Here is an 11,859-nt window from a genome sequence, read left to right on the forward strand (position 1 = left end):
TCTATCAGTCCGCCCCACCGCGCTGGTACGTGGCTCGGTTGATCGCCAAAGTCCGCACCGATCTTGAGCTCCCGGAGGGACAGGCTGGGACGCTCCCGGGCCCAGCCGAGCACCGCGGCAGGGTGGGGTGGGGGGCTAGGGGTGTCGAACGACTATTTCGCGCTTCCCGATTGCTGAAGGAGCCCAGTAGTCAGTCCAGGCTACCTCGCCGCCTGGCGTCTCCCCCAGGCCCTGGGCTGCAGGGGGACCAGCCTGGTCCGAGGCTCAGCCCGGCTCCTCGGTCGCTGGGTCTGCGCGGGGACCCCACGGTGGCTTCGCGGGGCAGGGCGGGGCGCTGCCCGCGCACCCAGGCTCGGCGGCCTCGGCCCAGGGGCGGGGGCGGTGATGCGGAAGTGCCGGGAGGGCGGGCGGACAGACAAGCGCGGCTCCGGGAGGGCGCAGTTCGGCCCCACCGCCTGGCCCGTGCTCCCGGGCGCAGCCAAGCGGGCGCACCGCAGACAGGTAGGTCCCGGCTGCCGCGCGCTCCTCTCCGCGTCCGCGGGGCACCCGCCGGCGGCGGGCGGGGGACCGGAGCGGGGCGGGCGGGCGGGAGGGGTCAGCGCCGGCTTCTCCTGGCGCCCGAGCTCGGTGGGGGTACGCGGGGGTGTCGCGTAAGGCAGGGCGCGCCCCGCCGTTCTGGCGGCCTCCAAGATGCCTCCTACGTCCTGATCAGCGTGGGGTGCCCCGCACCAGCAGCCTTCGTCCCGAAGGCGCCCGGGGAGCCCGGAGGCGCGGGCGGCGCAGTAGGCACTGCTGCCAGGGGCGCCAGCTCTGCTGCTTCTCTCCCTTCGTCTCGCCACCGCCAAGGATGGGCAGCGCCCGGGCGCCTGGCTTGGGCCATGGGAGGGGCAAGCCCCGATTCCCCCTTTCTGTGCACTCCGATCCCTCTTCCCCTGGCACCTCTCATCCTTTCGAGTAAGAGAATGAGGTTTAAAAAGGTTCATCCTCCCTGGACCTTAAGGCCAATGGCAAGAATTCGGGCAGAGAGTGTGTAGTAAGATGGTGTCAGGCTGAGGCGCCGGCCGTCCTTCGACTCGTGGCCGAGAAAAGAAGGCGCTGACCCTCCTCGGGCGCGATACTTCTTAGACTAGTTTCTTTACGGCCTTCCCCCGAACTTAGAAACGAAACAATTAAGAGTCTAAAAGCGGAGGGAAAGTGAGACCAGCGTGACCGTGATGCGGGATAGGAGATGATGAACACCTGCGCCGGGGTTGTCTCCGAGACCCCAGAGCCGCCGGATCCGGCACTCGGGAGCAGGGGCGAGGGGGACTTTCCCGGCCACGCCGCCACCCTGGGCACATCAGAGGGGGGACGAGGGCGGGGGCGCCACCAGCCGGAGAAGCGTCCGAGAGGCAGACCATAAGCCAGCGCCCCGGGCGGGGTAGGGGGGTGGTGGTTTCGTGGGCTGGCCTAGGAGGCGCGGGCAAGCCACCCGGGGAGCACCGGCGGGGGCGGTCCAGAGGGCAGGGCCGGGCCTGGGTTCCACGAGCGCCCAGAGTTGGGACGAGTGACCAGGACCAGTAAGGACGAGGACGGGGCCGATGGAGGAAGCTAGAGGCCCTCGGGAGGGGCAGCCGGGCCAGAGCAGAGCTATCGGGCTAGGGCGCTCGGGCTTCCAGCAAGTCAAGAGAAGCTATGGGAAACCACCCTTTTTTACCTAAAGGCCCTATCTTGGGGTTTTCCCCCTGCGCCTTGGCCTTACCCCACCGTGCCCCCGAAATGAAGCCGAGAAAAGCTTCTTTCGCCGCATCAGCTGCCCCAGAGCCTCAGCTATTCTCAGGGTGTGGTCAATTCACCATGAGGGGGCGGGGCTTAAGGTCTTGCCGGGGGCAGGGAACCCCTTGCCTTCTCCAGGAGCCTGGTGTGGAGTTTGTGGGGAGACGTCTGAATCAGATAAACTCGGGAGGTGCAAGGGCTTGCTGATCTGCCCACTATTGGGGGCTGCAGAGCTTCCTTCCCTAGGGGGTCCCTGGTGCCCACAATGTTCCAGGCTCCTCTGGTGGCTGGCTCCTGGGACTTAAGGAGATGTGGGGCCTTCCCCCCTCAGGAGGAGCTCCTGGGCTGCCCCTTCACCTTTGGGGGCTTCCTCGGGTCCTCAGCAGGCCACACCTCCTTTGATGTTCCCATGGAAGCACTTCCGCCTTTCCTCTCTCCAGTGCTCAAATCCACAAGGCGAGGTCTGAGGGCTGCAGACCGGCTCAGCTGTCAAGGAGTCAGGGCAGACCCCCTGACTAGCCTGACCTCTGATGGAAAATCAAGTCCTCCTCCCAGCAGCAGGTAGGGGGTGTAGGATGGAATTTCTCAGGGCTGTGCTATAGCCTCTGGGACACCCTGGGAATCTGGGCGTCTTTTTCTATGTGGAGGGAAAGTAGGGATGGAGCACAAAGGCACTGAAATTCGGAACTCCTGGCATTGGGATAGTCTGAATCAGATCTAAGCCTGTCTCCCGGTGGGAGGAAGCCTCCTTGGGGAGCTGATGCTGAGCCTGGTCCTGGTGTACCTGGTGTACCTGCCTGGCAGGCAAACCCCCTGTGGCTGAAGACACTTCTGTGGCATGCTGGACAGACTCTCTCTTGGCCCTGGTCAGGCTTGTCATGGGAGGCTCTCTCCACAGCCCCTCCCTGTACTGCTTGAAGGGATTGCACCTTACTGTCAAGAGGTCAGAGTTATAATTTCAAGACCTTTGTGTTGAAGAGCAGTGTTGGCCCAGGCCAGGCAGTGTTCCTCGCCCTGACTTCCTTCTTGCCCTGGGCAGAGGACGCGACCTTTCTGGCCTCCCAGCCGCACCACCTTTGGCACAGCTGCGGGCTGACCATGTGTGTGGGTCATCAGGAAAGCTTGCCTTGTCCTCTGTGTCAACAGAGCTTTCCTCTGTCCACCTTCTCTTAGCCAGAATGGCCTGCTACTGGTGACTGCCACCCCTCTATTCTAGGACCCAGGCCTTTGGGAGGGTGGGGATGCTACAAATACATATTGGGTGAGGTTCTCCGGTTCTGTGAACCACACAATGTACAGTGCCTGCCAGCGGGCTTGGGGGGTGGGGGATGGGCTACAAGGTGAGAGATTGAGAATTTGGTCTGGGGGACCCGAATGTGATTTTCTCCACATCCCTTCCCTCCCCCAGCTCACAGTGAGTCAGGTTTCCGAGTTGTCCGGTCTGGCCACTTTCATTTCCCTTGGGGCTGGGTGGAGGCTAGTGCAGAAAAGGGAACCGAGCCACCCATCTTCTGAGGCCTGGGGGCAGGGCTGGACGCTCTCCCACCTTCCCGGTCCCGGCCCAGCGCTGGGCACTGCTCTGAGGGGAGGCCTGCAGATGAGACTCCTTAGCGGCGTGGAGGTGGCACTTAGCTGCCACTACCCAGCAAGGTACTGGGGCAGGGAATTTCAGGGGAAATTCCAAAGCAGGCCTGGGAGGATGGTGTGTGTGTGTGTGTGTGTGTGTGTGTGTGTGTGTGTGTGTGTGTGTGTGTGTGTGTGTGTGTGTGTGTGTGTGTGTGTCCCAGTGCAGGCCAGGAAGCCCGCCAGAGCTTGTGTACTCCCAGAAACCGTTGCTCCCAGCAGCAGTCCGGCCTGTGGTTGGGTGGCTTTAGCTGTTGGAAAGTTCTTCAACCTGGGTCTAGTCTGTCTCAGTGGAGGCTGTCTGGGTGTTGACTTCAACCCTAGTCTCTTTGTCACACGGTGGTACCTCTCATTCCCACCCCACTGAGTGTTCACTTCACCTACCCAGATACCCCATTTCCTTCAGTCATTCCTTCCCTGACAGGCCTGCCCCCCTGAGACCCTCACCTGCATCACAGCCCCTGCAGCCTTCCTCTTGGGTCTGGTCTCACCCTTGAGTCAGAGGAGGATCCTGGGGAGAGCAGGGCTGGTTGTGGGGCGGCGGTGGGGGGAATAAACAGCTGGAGGACAGATGCTTCCAACATCTGGTTGGTATTTCTTAAGTCCTATTTTGGTCCACTGAATGGCAGGGTGTCCGGGAGGGGGGCGAGTGGTGAGGAAGAAGAGCAGGAGGCACTCCTGCCCTCGAAGAGGTCGCCCACCCACCTGGAAGGTAAACAAGATGGGGAAGAGGCAGTGCAAGGCTGAGTAAGAGCCCCAAACCACTCACCTCAATGGAGAAGAGTTCAGGACCGCCCATGGCACTCTGGAGAGGGGCATGTGAGTGCTGGGAGGCCCACCCCAGAGGCCAAGTGTGGGCACCCTTGTTCCCGGAAGCACAGCCTCTGGGAAAGACCCTGGCCCACCCCATCCTCATTGTCACCACTCCCTCTCCATTACTTGTGGAGCATCTTCTGTGAGGGACAGTGGTACCAAGGAAGTGGGAGAGGAGCATGGTGCCGGGGCAGTGTGTGCCCTCTTACACACACGCTTGCACACCCACCTAACTCACATGTGCTCAGAAACTAGAGCCCCGGGCGGGAGGCAGCCTGATTTCTCATCGTGGCTCAGCCCTTTGTTCCTTTCTTGACCAGCGACAGAGTCCCCTCTGAGTGTCAGGACGGGGGTCTATGATGGCTCGGTCCTTTCTGTCTCTGACCCTGGCTCACAGGTTAAGGGCAAGGGCAGGGGAGAGACTACCCAGGAGTGGAGCGGGGCAAGAGGGGGCTCAGGACAGTGAAGAGAAGTTTCAGTCCTGGGTCTGGAGAGGGGCTGGCAGGTGGAGGGAAGGAGGCAGGGGTTCCCTGTGGCCAGCTGGCCTCTGACAAGGGAGGCGGAGACTGCGGCCCGGGGGGTGGCACTCACTCCAGTGGGGACCCTGCCTCTGTGGATCCCACAGCACAGGGCCTGCAAACATAAGGTGCTTACTAGGTGCTGCTGAATGAATGCATGGTTGGTGGGAGCAACCAGAGTCTAGGAATTGATGGCTTGAAAAGGGTAAGTTCTAAATTTGGTGGCTGCTGTCCTTGCCAGTGATGCAGGCGGTAGAGGGAGTTGGCTGATGGGATTTCTCTCAAGCTGTCCAGGTCAGGGGAGGGTGGGAAGCTTCATCCCTGAGGGAAACTGAGGAAGAAAGGAAGCTCTGAGGACTGGGTGGGAAAACCCTCCCTGACTCACAGGTTCTACCTTTGTCTTAGCCGGGTTTCCTAGAAGGTGGTTTGGTGAGGGGTTCTCTGGAGGAGAGGGAGGGAGCAGGGCTGGGGCAGGAAGAAAGCTAAGCCAGGATGTGGACTCAGCTGGAGGCTGGCTTCAGCCCGAACCCACGAGGAGCCTGGAGCGCACATTTGCTCCACCTGAAGCCAGGGGACCAGCCTTCTGTCCCCGTGTGTCAGTCACCCACTGGCTGTGGGCTGTCCCCCCAGAGTGGAGGGGTGGGCCCGGCCCGGGAGTGAGGCAGCTGAGGGCGGTTCTCTGGTGACCGGCGGCTCTGTGCTGTGCCGCCCTCACAGCAGCTGGGGAATTGATGCCCTGCCTGGCACGGGGCGTCCGGATGGGGCACCCACAGCATCCACTAGAGCTGTACACCCCCTCCTTCCTTCCCCCCAAACACAAAGCCCACATGCAGGGACACTGTGACAGGAAAGCTGGTGGCTGGAGAGGAGAACTGACTTGAGCACCTGGATGGACGGCAGTGACTCCAGCCGCCTGTGCTGGAGGAAGGGAAAGCCCTAACGGCCCCGTGCCTCGGCCCTCCGAGCGCCCCCACGTTCGCCTCGGCCCTCCGAGCGCCCCCACGTCCCCTGCTGCAGGGAACGGCCAGCTGACGTGCTGATGTGCCCCCCCTCTGCTCTCTCCGGCAGACGCCTTTGCCATGAACCAGCCTGCCCCCGCTGCCCTTCCTCCGCCCCGCCGCGTAAGGCTGAAGCCCTGGCTGGTGGCCCAGGTGAACAGCTGCCAGTACCCGGGGCTTCAGTGGGTCAATGGCGAAAAGAAATGCTTCTATATCCCCTGGCGCCATGCCACGCGGCACGGCCCCAGCCAGGATGGAGATAACACCATCTTCAAGGTAAGCCCTGGACAGGCGTACCGCCTGGACCTCTGAGGCCCCCCCTCCCTAGAAGAGAACTCCCTCTACATCTCAGGCTGGCCACTCTCCTAGCTGCCTTGCTGCAGGTGACCCCAGGCCTGGGCTAAGGGGCCGCAGGCATCATCACAGTGCACATCTTTCTAACCTGATCCCCAGAGCAAGGTGAGGACTGAAGGACCCCCCAGGAGACCTTCCTGTAACTCTTTCTCTTCCTCCTTGTTCTTGTGTCATTTTCATCACACGTGAGTGCCTGTCCAGGGTGCACGTTTGGTGTACACATACGCTAAAAGAAGACCACAGAATTCCCCCTTAATCTTAATACTAGGAGGTAACTACTATGAATATTTTTTGCTTACGTTTTCAGTTTTATGCATGTGTGTGTATATGAAGTGCAAACATGGAATCAAACCATAGATTCTATTTTATAACCTGTATTTTTCACCCAACATCAGGACTAGCTTTTCTCTCCAACAAATGCCACAGCACCTTTAGTGACCACTGAATGTTCCATTGGAGGGGTAAGCACACTTTAGTCACCCAGTCCCAGTTTTTGGACACCTCAGGTGGCTTTCAGGGTCTCTTGTGTTGAAGACCACATTGCCATGGACGCCCTCTAAACTCTTACCCTTGGCACATCTTAAATGATTTTCTTTGGGGTTAGTTCCTCGTTAAACATTTCTGGGTCAAAGGGAATGCTTCGTTTTAAAGCTTTGGCTATGTATTTCTTAGTCTTTGCACTTGGTATTTACCTTTTCAAGGTTCCTTTCAAATCCATTTCTTATTTTTGAATAGGTAACATGGTCACACAATTCAACATTTAAGAAGTGCAAAATGGTTAACAGCAAAAAGTCTCCCTTATGGGAGACTGTCCCCCAGCCACCCAACCCCCTCCTATGGGGCAATTAGTATTATCAGTTTCTTTCTTGTTTATCCTTCCTGAGAGATTTTTGTGCATATACAAGCAAATATATACCTATTCTTTCCCCAACTTTTGACAAAAATGGTAGATGTTTACATACTCTTTTGTACCTCATTTCTTGAAGATTACAACATGTTAGTATATCAAAACTTCCCTGTTTTTTTTTTTTTTCTTGCTGCCCAGTATTCCATTCTATGGGTTGGCCATAATTTAACCAGCTCCCATTAATGGACATTTAGATTATTTGGGGTCTTTTTCTTTTGTAAACAGAGCTGCAGTGAATAACCTTGTATGTGCAAACTTTTGTGAGGATGTTTCTGCATCCGTAGGATAAATTCCCAGAAGTCAAATTGCTGGGTTAAAGGGAAGAAACATTTGCAATCTTGATATCAACCAAATTGCCCTCCAAAATAATAATACCAGGAGTTCCCTGGTGGTCTAGTGGTTAGGATTTGGCACTTTCACTGCCACGGCCCGGGTTCAATCCCTGGTCGGGGAACTGAGATCCCGCAAGCCGTGCAGCGAGGCCAAAAAATAATGATAATTATAATAATACCAACAGCTGCAGTGTACGGAGTCCATCCCAAGTGCAGACACAGTTCAGAGAGCTTATGTGCATTAGCCCTGAGTCTTCACCGCCACACTGTGAGGTAGGCACTGTGTTGGGGAGATCAAAGCAAAGAGAGGCAAAGTAACCCACCCTGGCACACAGCGGGTGGTGGCAGATTCTGGATTCAAACCCAGTTCTGCTCCAGATCCCATGCTCTTATCCACCATGTTACCCCATCCTCCTCAGAGATTGTACCTATTTGCCACCTTAGGACCAGTGAGTACAATGCCCTTCAAAGCACCTAGATTTCCTTTAGCTTGTTGGAGCCCCAAGGGACTGGCCTCCTATCTCCCACCTTGCAAACGGACACTTGGGCTCCACCAGTGTGTCGCTGAAGGTCTCACCGCACAACAGCGACTCCCACTGGCCAGGAGGGGCTTTTGTGAGGGGTGAGGTTCTCTGTGGTCACCTGTCTTGTCTTTCTGACCTAGGCCTGGGCCAAGGAGACGGGAAAGTACACCGAGGGGGTGGACGAGGCTGATCCGGCCAAGTGGAAGGCCAACCTGCGCTGTGCCCTTAACAAGAGCCGTGACTTTCGCCTCATCTATGATGGGCCCCGGGACATGCCGCCTCAGCCCTACAAGATCTATGAGGTCTGCTCCAATGGCCCCACTCCTGCAGGTATCCTGTCTGGCCCTGTGTGGGACACCTGGGAGGCTATGCAGGAAGGGCCAGGGGCCCCTCCAACGAGCAGTGGTCGGGGGCATGCTGCTAGGTCATAACATCCAGGGCTCCCAGGAGTGGATCATTTGTGAGGCCAGGAACGGCTTGGCATGGACCAGGCCCCCAGGTTTGTCTTCCTCAACCCATCCTGGTTCTTGGCTCTCGGCTCCAGTGAATGTAGGTCGGGTGGCCCAGGGAGCAGAGTGCCATGGGGTCAGGGGCGTCCCTAGTGATTGCTGGTGGCTGTGCGGCCCTTCACTCACTCTGTGTTTGGGCAGCTCTGGGCAGGGGGAGAAGCCGCAGCAGGAGCTGCCACATGGAGCCCTGGTGGCCTTCCTCCTCCTCCCCCACTGAACTCCCTTCCTGTCTTTCTTTTCTCTCCCTCACTCGGCAGAGTCACAGCCCAGTGAGGATTACACTCTCGGTGTGGGAGAGGAGGAGGAGGAGGAAGAGGAAGAGGTGAGCTCGGGGGCCGCTCTTCGCAGCATCTGCCTGCGCTGATGCGGTGGGCCTTGCTAGGGCGTTTCTGCTGTCCTACTCCGCTGTAGGATGGAGCAGTTCCATTCCTCTGGAGCCCTGCTGCTGTTTCTGCAGCTCTTCTCTGAGTTTCTTCTCTCGGGATTCTGGAGACAGGAACAAAGTCACCACCTTGAACCTCCCTGGGACTTTGTTGGTATAAAGCATGCTCACACATGGTCTCACCCTCAGCAGTTGGGGCTTAGTAGGTATTACCACCTGCAGAAGGCGGAAACTGGGGCACTGAGAGCCTACTGACGTGCTTGGGATGGCCGAGCTGGGCCTGGAGGCAGGGTCTGGCCTCGCCTAAGCGGAAGGCCAGGGAATTGCCTTGTGGGTCTCATTCTTCAGCATCAGATCAATTTAATAACCTGTCCTCCCTTCTCTCTCTCTGACCTCCTCCCTCCTCCTTTGCCTGTGTCTTCCTTTCAGCTCCAGAGGATGTTACCAAGCCTGAGCCTCACAGGTGGGGCTGGGAGGCGGTGTGGTTGGGGGTTTAGTATAAGGAGGAGCTGCAGGTACCACGGGTACCTGGGAGGGGGCTGAAGGGAGGCTGGGGGGCGGCCCAGGGCTGGGAGTAGGTGGGCCTGGGAGGCAGCTCCTGGAAGCGGCATTGAAGCTTTGTCCGCCGCCACCTTCCGTAGAAGCAGTGCAGCCTGGCCCCCCCATGGCACCCTATTCTTTACCCAAAGAGGATGTCAAGTGGCCACCCACTCTCCAGCCGCCTGTGGTGCTGGGTCCCCCTGCTCCAGACCCCAGCCTCCTGGGCCCTGCCCCTGGCAACCCTGCTGACTTTGGGGAGCTGCTTTCTGAGGTCCTGCCGAGCCCACAGCCTGGGACCCTGGCTGCCAGCCTGCCCCCAACAGGCGAACAACTCCTGCCCGACCTGCTGATCAGCCCTCACATGCTGCCTCGTAAGGACCCCGGGGGGCTGCGCAGGGAAAAGCAGCGCTGGGAAGGTGGAGGATGACGAGGAGAACAAAAACGCCCACGCCAGTCCCTGCTTGGGTGGAGGAAGGAAGTGGGAGAGCTGACGATGGCCTGGCCATGGGGCAGAGAAGGCAGAGAAAGTCAGTGGGTTGCAGAATGGGGAGGCGTGGGGCTCACGGGCGGGGCGGGCCTGCCCCTCTGCCCTGCAGTGACCGACCTGGAGATCAAGTTTCAGTACCGGGGGAGGCCACCCCGGGCCCTCACCATCAGCAACCCCCATGGCTGCCGGCTCTTCTACAGCCAGCTGGAGGCCACCCAGGAGCAGGTGGAGCTCTTTGGCCCTGTGAGCCTAGAACAAGTGCGCTTCCCCAGCCCCGAGGACATCCCCAGCGACAAGCAGCGCTTTTATACCAACCAGCTGCTGGATGTCCTGGACCGTGGGCTCATCCTCCAGCTACAAGGCCAGGATCTGTATGCCATCCGCCTGTGCCAGTGCAAGGTGTTCTGGAGCGGGCCCTGTGCCTCAGCCCATGGCTCACACCCCAACCCCATCCAGCGGGAGGTCAAGACCAAGCTCTTCAGCCTGGAGCATTTTCTCAATGGTGAGGGCCCCACGTCGTGTTCCTCTTGGTCTCCTTTCATCCAGGGGCATGGTGCCAGCCTCTGACTAAGGGTCTCAATCTCAATGCAGAGCTCATCCTGTTCCAGAAGGGCCAGACCAATACCCCACCACCGTTTGAGATCTTCTTCTGCTTTGGGGAGGAGTGGCCTGATCGCAAACCCCGAGAGAAGAAGCTCATCACTGTACAGGTATACTCCCACCCCCCACCCCCCAACTCTGCTTTGGTTTGAATATTGGGGAATCCTGGGGCTAGGCCCTTGCCCCAGGGTGGAGGCGCAGGGCCCTCTGGGTAGTGTGAACTCAGTGATCAGAGTTAATCAAGGACCAGTGCTGCCCACACATAAGCAGCCTTTTTATGAAGTAGAAGTTGGTGCCCCGTCTTCCTGGTGGATGCAGCCCACCACCCGCCCCCTGGAGGACGCCCTCATGCACAACTGGATTGGACAGCCCTGCCAAGGTTCTCCCTGTCCTTTCTCCTCTTTGCCCCCCAGGTGGTGCCTGTAGCAGCTCGGCTGCTGCTGGAGATGTTCTCAGGGGAGCTTTCTTGGTCGGCTGATAGCATCCGGCTACAGATCTCAAACCCAGACCTCAAAGACCGCATGGTAGAACAGTTCAAGGAGCTCCATCACATCTGGCAGTCCCAGCAGCAGCTGCAGCCTGTGGCCCAAGCCCCTCCTGTGGCAGGCCTCAGTGCTGGCCAGGGGCCCTGGCCCATGCACCCAGTTGGCATGCAGTAATGAGGCTGCAGACAGTGACGGGCCCAGGCTTCCAGGGTGGCTGTGCAGACTGATGTGGAGGTGCGACGGCCTCAGTGGGCACCTGGTGGGCGGCAGGGTCCTATCTCTGGGTCCTCTGGAAGTGGATCTGGGTCACGAATAAGAGGGAAAAGAGGCCCGAGTTCCAGGTTCTCCTCAGAAGCTGATGGAAACTGGAAGCCAGTTTTGCTTTGAGGACTCTGTCTCCCTGGACATGCCTCTCCTGGGCTGGCTGTGGGGGAACTGAGCCATCGGCACCAGTGAGGAGGGAAGGAACTCCCCCCGACTCCAGGGGGCCTAGTTGTACAGAGGGAGTTGCCCCAGAGTGACCCATGCTTGCGGTTGCCCCCATTTCTTCTGGCAAAAAGAGCCAAGTGCTGTGGGTCAGGTCTCCCTGGCAGGTCCTCTGCAGGGCATGGACCGGATATTGGGGTTCCCTAGCTTGAGCCCCACTTCCTCATCTTTCTTCCTCCAGAGATAGAGATGAGCACTTGGGTATTACACCAGATACTTAAGGCTGGCAGCTACCTCCCTTCAGAGTCCAAGAACCTGGGGTACAAAGTGGAATTTTACATATTTTTGGATTAATAAATATTAAAAAACAGACTCAGCTATTATTTTCCAGTACCGGTTACTCCCATGCTATTCTACTAGACCGTATGTCTCAAAGCAGCTGGCCCTCTTTCCCCCAGCACCTGCCCTCCTGCTCTGGGGCCGCTGACACAGGGAGGGCTTGCCTTCCAGGCTGATGAGTCAGTGGGGCCTTCATAAGCACTCAGGCTGGCCGGCTTTGCTTTCCAGAAGGAAGCCGGCTGAAGCAAGGGCGTGAACTTTTAAATG

The 11,859-nt window shown here is 58.6% G+C and overlaps 1 protein-coding gene across 3 annotated transcripts; it reads left to right on the forward strand.

Annotated features, from left to right (window-relative positions):
* On the forward strand, positions 1-11,623 carry IRF5 (interferon regulatory factor 5). Of its 3 annotated transcripts, none has more exons than XM_082473077.1 (9): positions 1-501; positions 5,778-5,983; positions 7,965-8,154; positions 8,591-8,655; positions 9,145-9,178; positions 9,357-9,626; positions 9,852-10,244; positions 10,334-10,452; positions 10,756-11,623. In XM_082473077.1, exons 2-9 carry the CDS (start codon positions 5,789-5,791, stop codon positions 10,999-11,001), a joined length of 1,512 nt encoding a protein of 503 aa, XP_082329203.1. In that variant the 5' UTR covers positions 1-501; positions 5,778-5,788; the 3' UTR covers positions 11,002-11,623. The 3 variants fall into 3 exon arrangements, with proteins under 3 accessions (XP_082329203.1, XP_082329202.1, XP_082329204.1); XM_082473076.1 differs by having other exon boundaries at positions 382-501; positions 9,405-9,626; XM_082473078.1 differs by lacking the exon at positions 9,357-9,626 and having other exon boundaries at positions 382-501.
* Positions 11,624-11,859: the final 236 nt, after the last annotated feature.

The sequence above is a fragment of the Balaenoptera physalus genome (assembly GCF_965194825.1).
Source record: "Balaenoptera physalus genome assembly, chromosome: 8".
Classification (NCBI taxonomy): Eukaryota; Metazoa; Chordata; class Mammalia; order Artiodactyla; family Balaenopteridae; genus Balaenoptera; species Balaenoptera physalus.

Excerpts from the sequence above, each read along its gene's own strand:
- IRF5 (XM_082473077.1), top strand. The coding sequence starts at position 5,789 with ATGAACCAGCCTGCCCCCGCTGCCCTTCCTCCGCCCCGCCGCGTAAGG. Across the intron at positions 8,155-8,590 it reads CAATGGCCCCACTCCTGCAG|AGTCACAGCCCAGTGAGGAT; the intron begins GTATCCTGTCTG and ends CTCACTCGGCAG. Across the intron at positions 8,656-9,144 it reads AGGAGGAGGAAGAGGAAGAG|CTCCAGAGGATGTTACCAAG; the intron begins GTGAGCTCGGGG and ends TCTTCCTTTCAG.